This window comes from Ranitomeya variabilis, chromosome 4, assembly GCF_051348905.1.
Source record: "Ranitomeya variabilis isolate aRanVar5 chromosome 4, aRanVar5.hap1, whole genome shotgun sequence".
Lineage (NCBI taxonomy): Eukaryota > Metazoa > Chordata > Amphibia > Anura > Dendrobatidae > Ranitomeya > Ranitomeya variabilis.
In genome coordinates, this window is record NC_135235.1 from 115,682,667 (window position 1) to 115,706,602 (window position 23,936).

The following is a 23,936-nucleotide window of genomic DNA, read 5'->3' on the forward strand; positions in this document are numbered from 1 at the left end:
CTCTCCTCTCCGGCGCGCAGGTGACGTCAGATCAGCAGACACACAGGCTCCTGCTGTGTCTGCAATAGGAGGATGCCGGCCGGCACTTGTACACTGCTAATACAGTGCGGGGCCTGCACCCGTGCACCGATCTACTGCAGCAGCACAAAGCCGGGCCCCTGTATGTCCCTGCCTGCAAGGGCCCCCCTCCACCTCCGGGCCCCGGTGCGGCTGCACCGGTTGAACCGGCGGTAGGTCCGCCCCTGCATTGACCTAGACCACTACATTCCCCTTATACTCTACACAGCCAGAATCTGACCCTGCTGAAAGTAAGGTTCCCCTTCCCGCATGTTATACCACCTTACACAGGGACAGAGAGGAAGGTGCAGATGAAAGTGCAGGTTCCTTCATCAGGTGGGGGGGCATACTCGTTGGCGACGTCACTGGCACAGGGCCCCTCAGAGTACGCAAAAGTGTCGCTGCTGGTGGGAGGCGCCCCCGCCATGCAAACACACATCGCTGTACTTTGAGGGGCCCTGTGCCAGTGCCAATGCGAACGAGTGGGCCCCCCCTGCTTGCTCAGGATCACAGCACTTGCAACGTTGAAATACTTACCTTTCCCTGCAACACCGCCGTGACGTAGTCCGCATTTCCTGGGCCCGCGAAAAACTTGAGCCGGCCCTACTCCCCCCACAACTTTTGCCAAATGACCCCCAATTCCCTATGCCCAACTATTATTATAAAGTTAATTAAGATTGACAAGCTTCAGTAACAAGAATGGATGTTTTTGGCATTAAAATGGGCACTGTAGGTGTTTTCCTGGCCTCCACTCACTGCCGACTATGCTTCCCCATTGACTTGCATTGGGTTTCGTGTTTCGGTCGATCCCCGACTTTTAGCGATAATCGGCCGACTGCACTCGACTCGACTCTGGACAAAATCGGGTTTCACAAAACCCGACTTGATCTTAAAAAAATGAAAGTCGCTCAACTCTAGTTAACAGGTTTTAATAAAACAAAGTCTTACTCCACTCAGGGAGATAGTGAAAACGTGAGGTAAAAATGCAGGCTGAATAGGGAAAACGTGAGTTGAAATGTGGGCAGAATAGGGAATATAGGGGTTTGGTTGGGGAGAAATCAACGCACATAAACAAAGAAAGTCGTTCTCTATGAAGTCACTTATCCATCGGGCATCCTGACAGGAACGGTTCCAAAGTAAATAATGGAACCAACAGCCGTCGGCACGACGTGGTTCTGGCGTGATGCTGAAGAAGGCGATGATACATTCCTGGCTGGCAACATTGAGTCTTTGAAATGTCCCATGGAGTCCTAAATAAGGATACTCCGGTGGCCGGCAATGTATTGGCCACAGTCCTGTCAATATTAAGCGAAGCTCGATGAGTACGCACCGGGGATTCAGGGAGCGGTACCCGATCTCTGTCTCAGTCTCTGTCAGGCGGCACCCACGCAACACTGGCCGTTAAAGAGCAATTGGCACCTCGGTGTCTGGGAGCCAACTTGCACACGGTGGGCTTCTTGTCAGAGTCCCTGCGGTAGATTTCCCTCACGGTAAGGCACACATCTCTGCAGCTAACGATCCCTGAAGTAGGAGCTCTTCTTCTCAGCTGCGCACTCTGCCTTCCCACCAACAACTCTTGTACCCGGGCGCTGCGCTCACCCTGGTAACGCTTAGCCATGCCCCCTGTCAGCCTGGGGAGGCTAAGCGATCTGGTTCCCTAAACGTTTCCCCGGACAGCAGAGGAGACAGCACCAACAGTTCTGGACCCGGCAGAAGAAAGGCACCCCCAGCCTGGTTTCTCTTACATGGGCACTGAAGAAATGGCCGTAACACCAAATCAATGTAGAGTCGAGCTCTTAGTGTACCAGGAATGATGAATAAAGGAATCTGTCTACCGTACATTAGGCCACCCCACACCATAATCCCGGAAGTAGGATTGATGTGACCTGCAGAAGATCTCTTCATGGTGTTGCCCACGTCCTCACTGAGCTACTGCATTACTTCATCCTAATTCCTTCTCTAAGTTTCATCCCTGCTGTGAATCTAACCTACTTTACCAAGTGTATCCCCGAGTATACATATTCCGCATGTTATCTTGGCATTTTAGAAGTAAGATATGACAGGAAAAATATTGTTTCCATCATCCAAAATATGTACAACATTGAAAACACAATTTGTGTTTGTGACACAACATAAAGAAATGTGGAAATAACCCCAGGAACGCCGGCATTCTTAGTGCAGGACAAGCTGAGTACATAAGTGAAGTGAGGCTGAGAGTCTGCACAAGTTCCCCTGTTATACACCCCCCACCTCCTAATTCCTATGTGATGGTGTTCCTGGGAGGAGCGAGCTCGGGCTGAGAGCAGAGGGTCGTAAGAGGGATACCGCCTCTATTTGCACATCTGTATTCAGCTAGAGAAGACAATACAAGAAGAGAGGGGTACCCCAGAATTGAAGAGGGGAGAGACAGGAGAGACGCAACCTCACATCAGGGAGGGAGGAAATCCTTCTCCCACTATAATCTGCATTTTTGTAGAGCTGTGAGTAAATTCCCTCTTGTAATCCTCTGTCTCAGCCCCGCATGAAGAAATAACTGTCTCTTATACCAGTGTAGCATTTGTGCCTCCTCCAGTCTGTGCCTGTCTGACCCTTTCCCCCCCATGATTCAGTCTTCTGCTGACCACCAATGGATGCCTATGTGCTTAGCATGTGTCTGTAGTATCGCACAACCTGTTGCTGATCACTTTTCTATGTGCTACCCCTAATCTCAGTCATTTCTATCCTAGGGTTTCTTTTTTTTTTCAAAGAGCAAATTATCATCTGCTTCATAAACTAAAAGCAAGAACATTAGTCTCAACCATGCAGCAATCACAACCAAGGTAGGAGAACATCACAGTCAGTACTGTATTATTAATATGGAGAATTACGGCTGACCACTACATGGATGGATGTTAGCTCTCTGGATTACAGCCGACGGCTATGGAACCATCCATAATCTATTATTCATATATCATTGATCTATGGTTTGCATACAGGTGAGCACAGATGTCCTGGGGTAGGTGACCTCACCAGCCTTGGTGTATTAGGGTGGTGGACCAATGTCGTAATGCTGATGTCTGTCACATCTAATAATACAGCCAACTTCACTTACACATCTTTTTCCATTATAGTCACAGTCTGAAACTTTGGATTTCCAGCTCGTCAAACCTTTACACTGTCCTATTACTGTTGTAAATCATGACCTCCTTTCAATGCTTTGCCAACTCCAAGTTCCTCATCCATCATCTTAAATGCTTCTGCTGACAGTGTTAATAGGGGGATTTCCTCCAGATAGCAATTAGGGTGGGAATTCTGGAAGCAAATATTGAATGCATACTGGTTATGCTCCTGATTAACAATTTTGAAGCATGAGAAAATAGTTTGGCAGATTGAAAGCTCAGAAATAAGTTGAGAACAATAGCTCAGAGCTTAGCCGGCTCATTTATATTCAACGCATGTATAGGAATTTGATTCAAATAAGGGTCCTTAGACCCAAAAAGAGAGTGGAGTTGGATAAACTATGCTAAACTATGCACTCCTTTGTAGGACACAAACAGATATGTTATTTGTATCTAGACACTATTGTTACTCGCTGGTAACTGGTAAGGCTTTTTCTTTTTCTCAGATGTTGGTTAAACTAACACTGGTGTGAAGCGTAACCCTACTCCCCAGAGACGTTGTACCATTACCTCATTTCTTTGGGGTTTTTCCTGTGGCTATTGGTAATTGGAGAGGTCTTGGAGAAATGTGCACATGCTCAGCAAATCTGAGTATATTTGGGAATGTAACATTTCCTGAAAATATTTTTGGCCAGGAGCTTATACTTTCCTGAAATGCCGTCCAAGTCCATCCGAGCTGTGTGTTAGTTTGTGGATTTCATTTTTGGAAGAGGTTAGATTACCAAGGTGAATTTTTCAGAGGAGGACGTACAGTGCAGCACAAGAAGGATTTTTATAGGAGGGTTATGCTTTAAGTTTTGTATATGTTGGATAGACAGACAAACAAACAGATGAACAGATTGATTAATATACATATCATGATAGGTAAGAGATAATATAGTGCAACTCCAGGGGAAAAATGGATCTTTTTGAGGCTACCGTGCATACACACTTGTTTCTGCTGCCATGGAACAACAAGATAATTTATGATTTAAAGGGAACCTGCCAAGTTCTGCAGGTTACTGCAGCTATAGAGATAATCTGCAGGTTAATAGCTTGATTGGAGGTGCTGGGTCATAGTCCTGAAAATGTGGCACATGGGAGAAAATTTATTTTATTTCTCATGGGAATCGCCGGCACACCCTGGAACTTTGATTGACAGCTGGCTCTGCACAGATGCCCGGGTGAGTGTGCTGTCAGTTAGTGCCGGGGCGTGCTTACAGCTGCCACTCACTGTGTACTGAGTGATGACTAGCCTTCCCGGGCACCTCCCTATGACTGAAAGCAGGGTGTTCCCGGGAGGAATAAAGTTAATTGTATCCCAGGTGCCATACTTTCAGTAGAGCGGCTGGGCACCTTCCTAATGCCATTAACCTGCAGATTAACCCTCAATCTGCAGAGTAAGGCTGGAGACACACTAGTGAATAAAAAAAATCAGCTCCATTTTGATGCAGGAGAGTGGGACGAGTGCAATGAAATTGTTATGCCAGTGTCATGCGTTTTTTCTGCGAGTATAATCCGATTTTTCACACCTAGCATCTGATTTACATCAGAGTGCAGTGCGATTGCTATCTGACTGCAATGCGATTTTAACATGAGTTTTTACATGGAGCTTCTCTGTCATTTACACATGGTTTGTAAATGAAATATTCTTGAAAACACACACATATATATACTGTATATATATATATATATATATATATATACTGCATATAGAATCAAATATATATATATATGTTATATATATATATATATATATATATATATATATATGATAGATAGAAATAAAAAAAAGCCAGTAATTCCTGTGCGCATTCAATAAAATCACACTTGCAGCTTAGAATAGAAAAGATAGAAAACATATATACACATTATATACACACACATATATATATATATATATACACATGCGATGAAATTGGATGAATTCAATCTGATAAAAAATCGGATTGAATTCAGACCAATGTTAATCTATGATGTTGTGCTCATCTGCGACAGAAGCAGACAAGCGAATTACCGGCTAATCTTCTATCTAGCTCTCTCTGTAATATAAATACATATATATATATATATATACAGTATATACACACATTATATATATATATATATATATATACATACACATATATACACATATATATATTTATCAGTGTCACACACATATATATATATATATATATATGTATTTATATTACAGAGAGAGCTAGATAGAAGATTAGCCGGTAATTCGCTTGTCTGCTTCTGTCGCAGATGAGCACAACATCATAGATTAACATTGGTCCGAATTCAATCCGATTTTTTATCAGATTGAATTCGTCCAATTTCATCGCAAGTGGGTATGAGCCCTAACAGAGTAATCTGGCCTGGCAGATTCCCTTTAAGTGTGAAAGTCAGACCATTGGAAATCATAATAATTTGCAACTGTGTCGATACAGCGTTGTATGTCTGCCATTCTTTATCATGTATACCAGTATATTGCAAATTGTATGTGATTGAGGTTTGCAGTACAATTGAAGCAGCAGTATCCTGATGTATACTGTCCAGTATTTCTTATAGCAAGCATTCAAATAGTGATGGACACTGACAGCATCCCTACCTCAATTGTGTATGAAGCCTTTCTCTTCAATGCCAACAAAACTGATAAAAGGAAAGCACGTGTGTCCATCACACTGTCCACATGTTGTCCATACACTGGTCAAATATCAAATGCACCATTTTTCACCTTCCATTCTTTAGATGTATTCTGGACATATACAGCACTCTCATGATGCACATGCGTCTTCCACTCACTGGATCAATGGAGACATGCACAACCATCACGCTGGACAAATGAGCATGAGTCACCAATACTCTAAAGATGTGATGTAAAGTACATGCTGCACATGGACCACTTACACATTGCACTAATGGTGTGCAAGCGCCATTCATGCATGAAACGCACAAACATAGGCACACACCACACACGCACTGCTCACAGATATCTCACATGTACAAAGGCTATTCTCCCACCAGCACTCACACATGCCACATACTGCACTACGCACCCAAACAGAATCCCTACAGGTTGCCCTGAGTTGCTAAACCTTGCCACTTCGACATTAAACCTCAACCCTTTGGACAATTATAAAATAGCATTCTAGATAATCCAGTTCCATGTTTAAAGGGGTTGTCCAGGCTTGGGGCTCAAGTCTGCAGTCACTCTATGCAACTGCAGCATTATGAATCCTCACAGCGCACATCGTGCACACTATCAAGATTCTCTGACCCGGGGGGCCATGGGCACATGACCGGAAATAAGCGATTTGCGCAGCCTCGCTCAATACCAGGGACGCAATACAAGCAAGTTGACATGTCTAGTCAGAATGTGGCTGGAAGGATGCAAATTGGATTCTTGTGTTGACATGACCGCCGGTTCCCGCCGCCAGCACCAGAGAATCCTGACAGTAAGCTTTGAGGGTTCACGAGTTTGTCGTCACATAAATTGGCTGCAGACTTGAACACCAAACCTAGACAGCCATTCTAAGATCTCTATACACATTAGATTAAAGATGGTGAAAGTGAACAATTTCAACCTCAATCATTGGCATCTAAACATTTAACAACAATTGATTGTTTTAGCTGATAGACTGGGGAAAGAAAGTTTAATTTTTTACAGATGAAAAACTTTTGGTTCAAAGAAAAATTGTTTGTCCGTAAAAGATCCTTTGCTGAAAGAATATTCCAGAAATATTGTTCCTTTGTCTCCCGGTATAACTGAACATTCATGGCTAGATTCAATGGCTATAATGGGTATATGACTCATATGTGTACGGCTGTATCGGTGTTCTTATTATTGGCCATATTGCAGTAGGATCAGCATAATATATAGTGTTATGGCATAGTGTCCATAGGAGGTTAACTTCCCGGTCTATATAATTTGTGTTTGCCTATGACCTTGTATTGTTCACATCATTCATTCTTGGAATTCTTTTGTCCTTGTTATTTTCTCTTAACTATTTATTATGATGCTAGGATATAATTTAATTAAAGATTTTTGTGATAATTTTAAACAGGTCATCTGTACCCCTTTTTCTCGTTGTCTGCATCATTGTAAGTCCTGTATGACTTTGGCCATCACATTAGGGGCTCATAGTGGTGGTCTCCATTAGCCTCCGGACTCTTCTGATTTTGGCTAACTACTACCTGTTCTTTAGTTACAGTGTCCACAGGGATCGCAGTGCAGGACATCTTAATATCTTTGTCCTTATGGCCACATGGGGGATCTAGCAATCATGCAGCTAAATACATCTTCAGAGACAACATAATACTACATATTGCCACCATAATTACATTTCGATTTTTTTTTAAAGTCATAAATAACCACTATTGATGTGTGTATACATTCTTGAGGCCACCCTGTATATACAAAACTGATGGGCAGATTCATTTCCAACCCTTTGATCGCTAGGTCTAGGATTACCGTTACGTTATTCACAGGTCTCCCCTTTTTCGTTTTTGTAAGGAAAAAGAGGAACAAAAGGTTTTGTCTCTTTTACGCCTAGAAAAAAAAAATAGAGAAGAAATGAAAAAAAAAAGAAGTTGAGTGAAGCTGTTCCAATATGCAAATTGCCTCTTCTGAGAAAAAGAGGACAACTCTATAGCGCCACCTGTCACTCTCCATAAGGAGAAATGTTACCCCTTAGACCGCTGTTCCAATAGTATTTTACTATATTTTGCACATAAGTGCAAAATAAATAGAATGCTTTACATGCAGTATGTCAGTGACATAATCGTAGACACAAACATCTGTAGGAATGGTTTCTTAGTTTCTTTGAAGATTATTTCAACACAAACATCACTGGTGAAAGATTTTATCAATGCACACTTGTTTTTCCACCTTGGGAATAACCCTTTAAGTTTCAGTACAAGTGTAATTCCTATCTTCACAGATGGATATTGTCAGAAAATGCTTAGAAAAACAATCAATTTTGTAATTTACTGTTTATTACAATTTTCAGCCATTCTTGAGATATTAATACTTTTATTTTGTTTTCAGCTCGATGCCTAGGAGACTGACCACTGTTATTTAGCTTGTAAGCACTGCACTGAAGCTGGCTGGGATTAGGAGGAACAGAGCTTCAAAACAGTTCTTACATGAAAAACAGCTTGTAAGCACTACACATGTTCTATTTTTGATTTTACTATTTTGCAGTGGTGGTCAGTCTCCAAGGCAAAGAGGTATAAACAAAGAAATAGTGTTAATATTTCAAGAACGGCTGAAAATTGTTAACCCCCCCAAGAAAATTGGAAAATTGCTTGTATTTACAAGCATTGCCTGACCTACCCATTTATGAAGGTGGGAATAGCTTGTAATTTTCCTATATGCAGCCCGATGTTTCAATCTTCATTTACCCTCTATGGGCCCACTGAAAAAATTAAAAATACATTCTTTCACATTGCTGTATGATGTGCAGGTGCTGTATATGCGCTCTTAGGGCCCGTTTCACCAAGGATGGAGTTGTTCACGCCATTCTTGATGAGGGGACATGATGGCGTCAACGTTCCTGATTCATTTAGAGGGTTACAAGAAATCTTATTCCGGTCAGGAACTGGAGTGAGCTTTCTAGAGTAGAAACTTCACGAATTAGATGAGCTGTGGTGTTCCACTCCCGTCCTGCCCCAGCTCTGCCCACTTATTGTGTTAGTTATTTATCTGATACTTTAATTTAAAATAAGCCCTGGAGGCAGATTCTTGGGGAGATCTATGACCGGCCCAGAGATCTTAATAGCTCATTTTGATAATAAGAAAAATTAGAATTTTTCTGGAATAAGACATTGGATAGCAGATATCAAGGTACCATTTTATTCAGCTATTTCCTTCATACCCTTATAGACAGTTTAGGAGGGGTGATCCTAATGACAGATTCCCTTTAAATTTTAAACAACTTTTGCAGTCAGTCTTCATTAATAACTTCCTACTCTTTTGTTTTCACAGCTCATGTGCAGATCCATGTGTCTCCATGGTAACACAGCCATTTAGTAGGTCAGCTTCCATTCACATCTATGTTCTTATTTCTGTTCTAATATAGGAGCAGAAATGCAAAAATAATGGAAGTGCCAGACACTAGATGGATCTCATTGATTATAATGAATCCATCAAATTTCCAGTATGGCATCTGACAATTTACAGGACAAAATACCACAGCACTCTGAATTATTTTGCCAGTATTTTTAGCCAGAACACCATAATGGAAAACAAAGTCGAACAGTAGAGGACAGATAAAAAGGCGACACATTGATATTTATAGGAGCTGTAGACATAAAATTATATATTTATATTTTAGAAACATTGCTACAATAAAAACTATTGATTATGAATAGAGATGAGTGAACCCAAACTGTAAAGTTCGGTGCTATTACTTGACATCCAGTGTAAGTTGCTGCAATCCGAACAAAGACTTCTCCCAGAAGTCCACTTTAATGCTCGACGTTCCGGGAGAACAGAGTAGAGATACTCAGCTTCCTTAGGTGGCCCACTAGCCCTTACTGCGACCATTTTGCAGCATCCAAAGTTCTGGGTCCCACTGACCGTTTAAGTTTGGGTAGAGTTCTGGTACCAGAACTGAACTTTGGACTAAAGTTTGGTCAAACCCAAAGAACCTGAACATCCATGGGTCCACTCATCCCTAGTTATGAAGGTAGAGATTGAGGAGGTCTGTTTCAAACTTAGGAGCCCTGCACGCATGGATAAATGGAGAAATAGGCCGTTAATGTGATTAGTGCGCTGTTTATGTAATTTCTAGTTAAGCTAAATATTTCTACTACAAATGATGCATTTTGTATACAGATCACTTCCCTTTGAGTAAACCGTGGATGACAGATGTGTGGTGATCTGATACAAGGGCACATGTGCCGTCATCAGAGGCTGCACGCATTGGCCGTTAGGATGGTTTCCTTCTGGCTCCATGTGTTCTTGTTTCCCTACCACCTCCGGCTGGTTCCTATGTTCTTACATTGTGAGGACCTGTACTCCTAACGTACTTTAGTAAATACTTGTGAAATAGCATTGTGTCCTTAAACTCTGCACTGCGCTATTTCGCTGTTCCTTCTCCTGGAGATGTGTCTTAGGGAAAAGAATAAGAATATACTGTTGCCAATTTACTCAGTCATTTTCAGGAGGATTTACAGAATAATGACACCACATAACACAACATGACATGCTCCAGAAATGATATTTTATGAAGAATGCATTTACTAAAACAGACAAGTATGGAGTAGAGACTGGTCCTCTTTACTAGGACAACCCCTTCTGATCCAAATGTTTGTCCCACATAAAATAAAAAGCCTATACTCACATCTCGTGGCGGCTCCGTGCCTGCGGTGTTGACACTCGTGGTCTCGAAGCTCCAGTGCTGCTGTTGTGACATGTGACCCCAGCGCCCAATCAGTGCTGGCGTCACTGTCCCCGCCTTCGGACAAATTGAGTATGAAGAGGAAGTCCAGGCTCCAGCTGATCTCGGACTTCCTCTTTATGCTCAATTCTACAGGAGGTGGGACAGTAATGTCAGCGCTGATTGGGCGCCAACATCATGTATCACATCAAGCACATGGCAGGAACATGGGGGTATAAGCTTTATTATTTTATGGGGGCCAAGTGAGGGGTATGAGAAAAAGTTGTCCAAGTAGTGAATAGTGAGCTTTTGATGTTGCAAATTTTCTGCAGCATTTCTTCACCCGTTAGGTAAATTAGGTTACTTCTGCCTCATAGTTACAGAGATACAGGCCTTTTCATATGGCACTAATTTATAAGGTCTTTTCTAAGAGGGTGTTGCTCGCAGTGTGATAATCCAGAACAGTAAAAAACACTCCCTAAAAATCCTATGAACCAAACCCACTCTGTAAAGACTATAGAAATTAAATTAAAAAACCCCATATCTCTGAATCGATTACCAAAAAACAAAAAGTGAAATACTCAGAGAATCAGTGATAATAAAAGAAGAGCAAAGACTGGCCACTTTGACAGGTCCTCGTTAAGTTGCTCCGAAAGATGTGTCAATTTTACTTCCATCATGAGCCATTGTTATAAATTTGGTGCATTTAAGGATTGTCTAGTCTAAATCCCCCTCCATAAACCTTACATGGCTGTGGGGATTTCAGCATCTCCCATATATAGGTGTGCTCGCTTGGCCAAGCGCTCCTGTTATCTGTCTGAGAGAACAGTTGGCTTATCTCTATGACTCTATCCTGACTATTATCTATCCGGGCCATCATACACATTAGGGCTGTCCCACACGTCCAGATAATTCCGGTACCGGAAACAATCGGTACCAGAATTATCCGTGTCCGTGTGCCCCTGCGTTTCTGGTGAACATCAGTGTGGCACACGTGTGCCGCCCGTGTGCCCACTGGGTACCACATGTACTACCAGCATCTGGTGCTGAATCCGCGATTCATATATTCCCTGCAGCAGCGTTTGCTGCAGAGAAAATATGAATAATAGTGTTTAAAATAAAGATCTATGTGTCCCCAGCCCTCCCACCCCCTGTGCGCCCCCCCCCCCCGCTGTTCTGAAAATACTCACCCGCTCCCTCGTTGGCCGCCGCTGCTTCCTGGTCTGGCCCCATCTTCTCCTGTATGCGGTCACGTGGGGCCGCTCATTTACAGTCATGAATAGGCGGCTCCACCCCTATGGGAGGTGGAGCCACCTATTCATGACTCTAATCGGCGGCCCCAAGTGACCGCATACAGTAGAAGGGGCGGCCAGCACAGAACACTGCGAGGGAGGCGGGTGAGTATTTTCAGAACAGCGGGGGGGCGCACAGGGGGTGGGAGGGCGGCGGACAGATAGATCTTTCTTTTAAACACTATTATTCATATCTTCTATGCAGCAAACGCTGCTGCACAGAAGATATGAATGGCGGCTTCAGCACCATGTGGGGGGGACAGCGCTTACTGTAGCGCTGTCTCCTGCACGCCACACGGACTGCACACGGAGAAGGTCCGTGTGTGGTCCGTGTTTTACACGGACCCATTGACTTTAATGGGTCCGTGTAATACGTGCGCTCCCACGAACACTGACATGTCTCCGTGTTTGGCACACGGAGACACGGTCCGCAAAAAATCAATGACATCTGCACAGATGCATTGATTTTAATGGGTCTACGTGTGTCAGTGGCTCCGGTACGTGAGGAAACTGTCACCTTACGTACCGGAGCCACTGACGTGTGAAACCGGCCTTAGACCTCTAGGACAAACCCGCTGATATTGGCAGGTTCGGGTGGTGTTGGTCTAAGAGCAGGTGCAGACGTCTGTAGATTCTCTCATCCAAGAGAACTGGGTCAATTATGCAAATGACACTCTGATCAAACTGTGATCATAGAGTGATCCGATTCTCACGGACATTTTCTTCATTCTGTCAGTCCGTGGAAATCAGATTGCACTCAGATGTCATCCGAGTGCAGTTTTATGTTTTCTACGGACTCATTGAATTTTATGACCGAATGCGATACGAATATTGGATCAAACTCAAGCATGCAGCAATTTTTTTCATGACTGAGAAAGGAAATCGGACATGTGCACGGGCCCATAGGCTAACACTGACAAAACATTGGATCGCACTCGGACCGAAAGTATGGTTGTCTGCACCTGCCTATAAATATTAGAAAATCTGCTCTATTGCCTGACAGTCACTGTTTGGAAACTTGCCTTTGAGAAGGGAGGACAGTCCACTCGGGATAACCTCTGTAATATAGCGACAATAACAACTGTTTGTGCATGGGGCTTTATTTGTTGGAAGAAATTGCAGTTTATAAAAAATAAAATAATAAAGTTTGTTTCAGGAGATGACTATCGACAATCCGTGAAGTCTTCCCTGCTTCCCTTTGTGTTGCAGGATAATTCTTGGCTGCAGGTCTGGATCTAGAGCTGCGGAAGTAAATCCATCCAGTTTCAAAGACTAGGATGTGTGAACATGACTCATAGCAAAACTGCTTTCATCCAGACATTCGCCCTTGTGGTCTCTGCTTTTTATCTCTGTCTGTGTACAGCCATATGACAACTAACAGAATCATTTCCAATACATGGTTGCTTGGTTTGGCTATAGAGGGTGCCAAGGTAGCAGTCAAAGCCATGCCCTTGTGTCTACCCGGGCCAGAACTATAGTCAATAGTGTTTTAAAGGGTACAGTTGCCATTGTCATTGGGGTGGAGAGTGGCGGTTACACAACTCATTTTGGATCCTAGTGCCATACATTACACCTCTGTGGAAAGGTCTCAGGTTCACCCCACTGATTGACAGGACAGTGGAGGTAAATTGGACTCGGTTTATACAGATACCAGTCCATTGACATGGTTATATATAAATCTGCAGCCTATGGATATGCATATCTGCTACCCAGAACAAGAACTTCTTTACTTTCAGGTTTCATTCCTAAAAATACTTATTTCAGGGCAAAGTCTAAGTTACACACAGTTGGCATCTGTTTGACATACTGTATCTGTTATTTTAGAGGGAAAGTGAAGTTTATTTTGCCTTTTGTTTTTCTTCAGACAGATCTGAACAAACCACTTTTCAAACATATGGACATATGAGTTTTTAACAACCAGCATTTGAAAAATAATGTCAACATATATACTTATGTTTCTCAAAAAAAAATAGCTGCCTATTCCTTTCAGCGGTGTTAAGAATAAATGTACTGTGAGGGGTTGACACGCTCAGCTTCTTCTTCAGGTAGGCTTAGGAATGTTTTGGTAGTAAATTACCTGCTCGTTTATTATAGTCAGCATAGACCAAAGCAGGGTTCAGGAAAAATAAGCAGAGCCTTCCTGGTTTAACGGAAAACAAAACAAAACAAAGTGCAAAAGAGTCCTTTCTCTGCAGGTTTCACCTGCAGACGCGACACGATGTCCTCAGCTCCTCCTGGAGCCACGTGGGAGTTCCTCCTCTCTCAAGTCACAATACCAACTGACTCTCCAGACAGGCTTTTTAACCCAGACCTTGTGATGATCATCTGATCGTGACATCATCTCAGGTCCTGTTAATACACATGTCGGAGAACATCTATGGATTACATAGAGAAAAGTATAGGCATTTGTGTAATAAAGTGGAGCGCCCCCACTGCCGCAGGGCCGAGGGGTACCCGGTACCGGGCCTCTACGTCTGAGTCCTGGGGTTGTCACGGTGGCTAGGCCCGGTCCGTGACCCTGCTGAGGGGCGTCCAGTGAAAGTTGAGAATGAGATGATGTTGTGGTGTGGTGTAGGTCGTGGTAAATAACGAGGACACCAGGTTGCAGTCTCTTTACCTCTTTACTGAAGGCTTCAGGATCCTCAGTCCGGAATACGGTTAACCAGGCTACCTGAGTCCGGCCGGTCCGATGGCACCTCCAGAGTTCCCTTTGCAGGTGGAAATCGGTGCCTACCTTCTAGCGCTTGTGTGTTGTAGTCCTTCCCTGCTGTGCTTACGGGATAGTCCTCACAACTGTTGTGTCTGTTTCTGAAGTTCCCTCACAACTCGATTATGATGTTCTTCTTCGTCCCCCCAGATGATATGGCTAGGACGCACCCGTTTGACGGGTAGGCTCGGAGCTCTTCCGGGATCCTAGAGTCGCCCCTCTCCTAATGTTGCCCCCTGTGTCTGCTTAGGTGATTTTGGGTGAGACAGCCCGCCTATAACTGACTGTCCTGCCGTAGGGTTGAAGTAAGGCCTGGAGCTCAATACTTCCTCGGCGTTTCCGGCCACTGGCTACGCGCCTCAGTAGGATGTTGCCTCGGTCTTACAGCACGACTCCTACTGGTTTTCTCCTTGTTGCATTGATCTCGTTTCTCACTCAGCACAATAAACCTCGCTTCTTGTCCTTTCTTGGGGTACCGCCGCGATGGAGTGCAGGCGCGGTCCCGTAACGTTCTTTCTGTTCGCTAGGCCTCTGTCAGGATCCCACCCCTGACAGGGACCCCCCTGAATCTTCCCCTGCAACACCCTCTGCCACAGGATGTTGCCTGGTTCCAACCCAGTCAGCTTCTGTCTAACTTCCTATCTAACCCCCAGTTTTACCAGATTGTGAGGAGTGGCCTAATACATAGCACCCTTAGCTCCCCCTGGAGGCCAGACTGTGAAGTGTATTGGTGTCTGTGATACCTGGTCAGGTGAACTCCTTCAGTGCCATCAGACGTACCATAGTCCCCCTTAGCGACGGAGCATCAGTACTGCAACGACCAGGACTCTGGGGCGCTGCAAAAGCAAATTACAAAAAAATAATTTTAGGTGCTGACCTACCAAATTTAAGTCTTCACAGACTTGATACTTCTCTATGCCTAAGAGATTGCAGCACGTTTAGCCAATTCTCTGTGAGCTAGATACATATGTCCCCCCTGATCTATTACAATATGCCAGTGTACAAAAAAGAATCCTTGATAATTTCACAGAGCATTTTTGCATTCCTTTGTCATTAGATGATATTTCTGTCTATATGTTGACAGTCGCACACCTACACTTTTTGAGGCATGGTCACATTCAGTTTGTGCATATTTAGTATTTAGCTCTGTGTGGGTTTTACAGATTTTGTACAGGTATGTAATGTCGTTGCTAACCATTTGAGAGTAGCATAATGCAGGGTGATCGGAGACCCTGATTCCAGTAATGTATAACTTACTAGTCTGATATAATGTTAATAAAATCACAGTTTTATTTGCTGCAGATCTACCAGATCTCTGAATGTTAAGCTCTGTATACCCCCGGCAACACCACTGATTGATAGTCTTCTCCCCATATGCAGTGTATGCAGAAAGCTGCCAATCAGTGAACTTATCAATAGGGAGGACTACCTGAGAGCAGGTTTACTAGTTCTTTAGTGATAATCCCCTGTTGATAAAACAGTGATTTTAGTAAAACTACAGCCCAGTAATTGATACATTACTGGAATCAGGGTCTCTGCCACACCATAATGCTGCTCGCAAATTAGGTGGCAAAAACCTGATGACAGATTCCCTTTAAGTAATGAAATATGCGCTGATCCTATTACATGAAGATCTTCACTGTACAAGAGAAGTGATTGAAGGATACTGTTATGTCATGTGGATCTTAGTAGTGATGACCGAATATACTCGTTACTCGAGATTTCTCTAGCATGCTCGGGTGTCCTCCGAGTATTTTTTAGTGCTCTGAGATTTAGTTTTTATTGCCGCAGCTGAATGATTTACATCTGTTAGCCAGCATAAGTACATGTGGGGATTCCCTAGCAACCAGGCAACCCCCACATGTGCTTATGCTGGCTTCCAGATGTAAATCATTCAGCTGCGGCGCTAAAAATTAAAACTCCGAGCACTAAAAAATACTCGGAGGACCCCCGAGCGTGCTTGAGAAATCTCAAGTCACAAGTATATTCACTCATCACTACATCTTAGCTATGTTGCCATGTTTATGCTCATCTAGCATAGTTATTTTTTTGTAAATTATTCCATGTATATATATACATCCTCTGTCCTGGATTATGTTCCTTATCCTAGGCCCCATGCTGCTCTATATGTCCCCTATCCTGGTATATGCTTCCCGTTCTTTAATGTGTATATATATATATATATATATATATATATATATATATATATATATATATGTATATATATATATGTATATATATATATGTGTGTATATATATATATATATATATATATATATATATATATATATATATATGTATATATATATATGTATATATATATATATGTGTGTATATATATATATATATATATATATATATATATATATATATATATATATATATATATATATATATAAATCCATTCTACTCACCAGGCATGCACCACGCATACATAGAAGTTATGGGGCCCATAGCAGAAGTATAATGCTCTTCTCATATTCCTCCATATTAGTATAATATACAACCCATATCCCTTATATAATATAATGCACAGCCCATAGTCCTCCATATAATATAATGCACCTCATAGTCCTCAATATAGTATATTGCACCTTCTAATTAGTATAGTACACAACCCATATCCTTCATATAATATAATACACAGTCCTTATCCTTTATATAATATAATGCACAGCCCACAGTCCTTCATACAGTATAATGCATAGCCCATAGTCCTCCACACAGTATAATGCGCAGCCCACAGTCCTCCATGCAGTATAATTCACAGCCCATAGTCCTCCACGCAGTAAAATGCACAGCCCATAGTCATCTATGTAGTAGTATGGCCACTGTGTAATCATTGGGTTAATTAAAAAAAAATACTCACCTTCCCTCTGCTACCCCGCCACAATGCATCCTCTTCTGAAGCCGGGAGCCGACTTCAGCGTGCAAGCGATGGCAATGCATGACGTCACTGCCACGCGCCCCCAGTCATGTGCATGGCAACATCAGCTGCTGGCCTCTGGTCGACGGCGTGTATTGCCATGCACGGACCTTTCGGGTCGCAATACTCATCAGCTGAATGTGCGCCTGAAGATGCACATCCAGCTGAAATTTTTGCTGGTGTCAGGGGGCCCCTTACCAACCGGGCCAGCAGCGGCCAGTAGTTACGCCCCTGAGCACAGGTACAATAAAGCTGGCTGGATCCAGCTATCTGACCAGTTTCAGAGTAGGCCGTGCAGCTGTATAGCTTGCAAGCACTGTGCTCCTAGCTTAGGAAATGGACCAACTCTGATAAGCTGCAGAAATGGCCAGTAACTGGTGCAACAAGCAGTAAAATTAAAAATTACAAACTTACTGATAACAAAGAGGATTTTTAATAAGAGGAAAATTGTAAAGTTGCAATTTTATCTGTTTAAAAAGATGAGAGCCCAATTTCATTGTCTGTGAATGTTATTGCCTCATATGCGTGCCCCTAAGTCTAGTACGGATGGCAATGAATCATTTAATTATAGAAAGTGAAGAATGAGCAATTCTATCCATAAAGTACAGTGTATATAGATAGAATTATACAATTACATTGAAAAGATAGATCGCAATAAAGCAAAAAAAAAATAAATATATATATATATACAGTACAGAGAAATGAAAATACAGAAAAATCTTTAAATGAGAAGGTGTGTCCAAACTTTTGCTCTGTACTGTATATATATAGAAATATCTCTGGTAAAGATTAGATATGCCCTCTCCTGGCAATATTACAGAATATACTATTTACATACTGCATATAATGCATGGTTTTGTTAAACTACAGTATATACCCTACACTAAAATCCAATGGTGTACAACACACTTTTCGCCAGGTGGTGGCAGTACATATTACTTACATGCATAAGGATGTTCGTACAGTGGTAATAATAAAAAAAATGCTAATCTAGCTAGAATATAATAGACATGCACCACATGGAGAGTGGTAATACTTGTAAAGAGATTTTCTTTCTTAATGCTTATGTAATAGAACAGTACAAAAGAAGATTAAATGCATAGTGGCTATAGTGGTTTGTATAGTGGTGCTATAAATATGTCATTTTCTCTTTTTATTCTGAAGCACCAGGCTTTATTTTTTTAGGTTGTTCACTGTTCTTTAGGTGTGAAAGTTATCATTCCTTTGTAGATATTTTAATATTTTGTGAATTGAAAAGTGGCCATAGTATTTGTCCTAAATTTGTTCTAAACTTCCATGAGCCTTCTCACATTATTACATGGGGGGCCAATAAGTATTTCTTTATAGGATCTAGAATGCTAAAAGGACCCATACAGCTGGCCAAAATGCAGATGTGGTCTGAGTCCAAGTTTTGCACTGAGGCTCATTAGACTCATTACGCCACTGGAGAAAAGCGTACACCTCCCACAATGGCGCCGTGTCTCCGACACTCGCATCACATAACAATCAGTAAACACCAATGGGCTGAATCGCTTATTCACTTGGAAGCCTGAGGGAAGTGTGCGTGCTGCAGCTCATTAGTGACCGGCCGCTAATTGTTATGTCATGTGTGAGTTGCCGCCAATGTCACACAAGTGCCAGAAGCCATGGAGGCAACAAATCACTAGAATGGCGCAGGTGTAGGAGATGAGAACAAACTTTTCTGATTTTATTCTGGGTACTCAAATAATGGACAACCCTTTTAATGACTGTGTGTTTTTCAGATAAATAGCAGTTTAATTAGAAAAAAAAACCCATGCCAATTAACAATCAATTTGAAAACCACGCTGTTGGTGGTGAGCGCACATATCAGTCTGATATTTTGGCAGTGTTGTGGTTGCACTGTGGAACGGCGGTAGGTGAGAATATTGCGATTTTTTTTTTTTAAATTATTTTTAACATTATATCTTGTTACTATTGATGTTGCATAGGCAGCATCAATAGTAAAAAGAGAAAGAGAGCGAGTGAGAGAAATTATTCCACACATGCTCACTTTGAAAAGACGGGACCTGTCGCTGGATTCCTGCTTTTCACAGTCAGCGACGCATCCTGTGCCCATAGGCTTCCAGTGTAGCCAGTGACGAGCAGTGCAGGACGCATCGCTGACCTATTTGCTGATGTGCAGAAAAAACGTTGCTCTGAATGTTTTCGCTGCCCGACGGACCGTTTTTTTTTACGTAGGATCCAGTGCACGATGGATGAAACGGACGGCCATCCGTCACAGTCCGTCACTAATATAAGTCTATGAGAAAATGCAGGATCCTGCAAATTTTTTTGCTGGATCCTGCATTCTCAAAAATCGACGGATTGTGTCGGCAGCTGAAAGACGGAAGTGTGAAAGAGGCCTAGGCTACTTTCACACTTGCGCCGTTTTGAATCCTCGCAATGCGCCATTTTGGGGAAAAAAACGGATCCTGCAAAGTTGCCCGCAGGATGCGTTTTTTGCCCATAGACTAGCATTGCCGACGGATCGCGACGTATGGCTATACGTCGTGTCCATCGTGCACTGGATGCGTCGTGTTTTGGCGGACCGTCAGCACGAAAAAACGTTCAAGGGAACGTTTTTTTTGTATGTAGTGTCCCCCATTTCCTACCGCTCATGTGCGGCCGTAGCTCCGCCCCCTCCTCCCTGGACTTTAGAATGGGCAGCGGATGCATTGAAAAACTGCATCCGCTGCCCACGTCATGCCAAATTTTCACAACGTGCGTCGGTACGTCGCGCCGACGCTTAGCGACGGACCCGTACCGACGCAAGTGTGAAAGAAGCCTTAGTGGTCATGTAATGACCTGTTCAGACAGGCCTACCGCACTTCCATGCACATAGAACAATCGTTACATTATCATTCTGTGCGCATAATATATCATTGTTCTTGGCGGCACATCTCTTGTTTACACAGGATGATGTGCTGCTGAGAATAATGAATTTTAAGCAAGCTTTAAAAATAATTTCACGGACAAATGAGCATTTTGCTCCTTCATTAGATGATCGGTGGCCTGATTAGACAGGTTTCTAATAGGGAAAGGAGTGTTCCCAAAAATGTAAATGGACCCTCAGTTTATGGGCCGTAAAAATGAGTACGTTTTTGAAAAATTGCTCCATACAACTTTTGCATGCAAAAGTTAAAACCATGCAGATTCTCACCTTGTTTGTGATGCACTGTCTCTGTATACTGCAAAGCAAATAAATGATCCAGAGTATACATCAGTGGGCACATAGACTATAATGGCCAACATATTACCAAATACCAACATACTGTATACCAAACTGCTGCTCTTTTTAGGAAAGCTCTGTGCAGAAACACACATTTACTGTACAGTATTCATTGTTTGTTTGGATTTCAGTTAGTATATAGGCTTGTAGCTGTGCAAGAGATGTATGTATAATGCTTTCTTGTATTATGTATTAGACTGGATCATTAAAATCATAAAATAATCTTCTGTGAGATAATGTATGGATCTCTGATTGTAGTGAGTGAGACGGTATCAGACCCTAATGACTGCATGCAGACACAATGGAGGAGGTGGGGGAAGGGTCGTGACTGACAGAACCAGATGCCTTTAGAACAGTTGTTGGGGTGATCAGAGGTGCAGTGTCATGCATGGCTTCTACTTATTCATGCACACTCCCTGTGTAGCAGGCTTTTGGAGATTTTGTATTATATGTGGATTTATCACTCAGTGTCCAGCTGTGTCTTGTCATCAGCCTTATCTCAACATCTCCAGTGAGAATACTTATAATGATGGATAGAAACCAGTTCATAGGATTTATTATGCTGAACAAATAAGGGTCTGTTTACACGGACCGACCACTGGCACGAAGAGATTGCCAATCGGTAAACCCTTATTTATTAATTTTTCGGCTGCCATTGTTCATTGGCGTGAGTCCTGTTTACACAAAATAATTAATCTCCGATAAGTATGATTTTTTGCGCTGCACAAAATATTAATTCGATGAATGAGCATTTTCGGACATTCATTAGGTAATTTTTACACTGAAAGATTTTAGTGAAACAAGTGTTCTTAAAATGGTTGTTCAGCGTAAATACAGTGTAATGAGAACCTGTCGGATAATGCTAGTGACCGGCAGGAATAGGGTTAACAGTCTTGCCCCTGTCCCACCCCAGCTGTGCCCAATTTAGCCGAGTTGGCCAAAACTGGTGTCAAAAACCCCCAAAGTTGCAAAAGATTTGTGTAGCCTCACATTAGGCAAAAAAAAAAATGTTGACTTTTCATAGTCTTTTACGCCAGATTTACACCATAGTCTCAATCCGGCTAAAGTATGTTTTTACTTAAAGAGGTTGTCTGCTACCTGGACAATACTTTTTTAGGCCCCCTTCACAAGTTCTGGTGATTTCGGTACTGGAAAAACTAGTACTGGTGAGATATGTGGTCCATGTCCATTATATGTGGATACGTCTAAAAGATAGAGTGGTGACTTTGGTTATTGGTTATTCTCAACTGGGTAAGTTATCACCAGTCCACAAGTGGGACGCCCACTGATTCTGAGAATGGGGCTCTGAAATGTCCCAATGAAGTCAATGCTTGCCACCACTCCATTTATTGGCTATGTGACTGCTAGAGACAGCTGAGTAAAGTGATTGGCTGTCTCCAACAGTCCCTTAGACCATGGATGGAGAACTGACTCACATACTCAGTTCTCACTGGACATTTCAGATTCCTCTTCTTTGGAATGAAAGATGTCCCAGCGGTCAAAATTGATAAGTTGACTACTTGGGAATAACCATTTAGGCTACGTTCACATTTGTGTTCGGTGCCGCAGCATCGGGCGCTGCAGCGTCGCCGCATGCGTCATGCACCCCTATATTTAACATGGGGGCGCATGGACATGCGTTGCATTTGCGTTTTGTGACGCATGCGTCGCTGTGGTGCATGCGTCAGGGCGCAGAGAACGCAGCAAGTTGCAGTTTTTTCTGCGCCCAAAACCATGCAAAAGTGGACGCATGTGTCAAAAAACGCTGTGTTGTGCATGCGTTCACATTTGCGTTGTGCGTTGCGTCGCCGATGCTGCGGCGCACAACGCAAATGTGAACGTAGCCTTAGTCTGTCAAATTCTATGTTCCACAGAAATGAAGCTGGGATGTACAAAGACATCAAACAAGACTTTTATTGTATATGCTCATAAATTAGAACTACACTGACTGAACTACACAGTTGTTAACAGAAATACAGTATAACTTGATTTTCATGAGTCCCAATGTTAAATCTGTACTTGTTGCCCTCTCCTACAGCTACCATTTATAATACTGGTGTCCTCTTTTACAGCAGAGGAACCTCTGTTACCAATGTGACTTCTACCCCTGCACTCCCAACAGATATAACCCTGACTGTTAACATATTATGGGATTAATATTTTTGCCCTGGTACTAGTTAATTTAACATGTATTCTAGCAATGCCTCCTGAAAAGAAAAAAAAATTGGAAGGCTGGTCAGATCAGACCCAGCTTGCCTAATGTGCGCATAGGTCTGGAGGGTATATCATGTTTCTAAGAGTCTGAATTTCTTAAGACATGCAATAAAAAGGACAGTATGCTGAAGATATGAGTAAGAGACAGAAAATGTGTGGGAGGAAGCAAGAGACATTATTACAACAATAATTGTTTTTTTATTGCAAAAAAACAGATTACGATTACGGTAGTTCTTCGAAAAGTGCAAAATGGCAGCTGGCGACATTCAGAGAATTCTCAAGAGCAAAATTAAAACTGTAAAAGAAACCAAAAATTGCAATAATTTACAAAGAAATCTGTATCAATAGAACTATTTCTTAGCATCATGCTTTTCTAGAAAACTATTTTTTTTTGCCAGTCTACAACATTTACCAGAATGCTCATAATTCCTGAATGTTAATTTATTCTGTGATTACTGTGTATTTGCAAACTTAAAGCTACTCAAAGGGAACCTGTCAGCAGGAAAAATTCTATTAACCTGCAGATATGGGGTTAAACTGCAGGTTAATAGTGTTATTAACCTGTCTGGTGCCCACAGTTAGCCGAACGCTGCTGGGAGAAAATGAACTCTATTATCCCCTGCAGCATTCTGGTTTCAGTCAGGGGGCTGCGCCCGCACTGATTCAGCACCGACTGACAACCTGACCAAATGCAGAGTCAGTGTCAGTCAGGGCCGGGGGTGTAGTTACAGCTGTCACTCTTTATACTCAGATCAGTAGTGACTGAACCAGCAGCGGCGCCAACCCTGTGACTGAAGCCGGAACGTTGCCAGGGGGAAATAGAGTTAATTTTTTGTGTACAATAACACTATACACAGAGCTCTTGTGTATATAGTATACAGGTAATAAAGAGATCACCAGTGACATTATACACAGCTCTGTATATAGTGTCAGTGTACAGGTAATAGTGATCACCAGTGTTATTATACACAGGAGCTCTGTCT

General features: G+C 42.5%; 1 protein-coding gene across 1 annotated transcript in view; it reads left to right on the top strand.

Moving 5' to 3' along the window:
* The first annotated feature begins 2,422 nt into the window (after positions 1–2,422).
* The window catches only part of PALD1 (phosphatase domain containing paladin 1), a 324,772-nt gene continuing 303,258 nt past the window's right edge, over positions 2,423–23,936 (top strand). The window contains exons 1-2 of the mRNA XM_077259145.1: positions 2,423–2,537; positions 2,784–2,876. Coding sequence (XP_077115260.1) covers positions 2,857–2,876 — 20 coding nt within the window. The 5' untranslated portion in view covers positions 2,423–2,537; positions 2,784–2,856. The remainder of the gene's footprint in view (positions 2,538–2,783; positions 2,877–23,936) is intronic.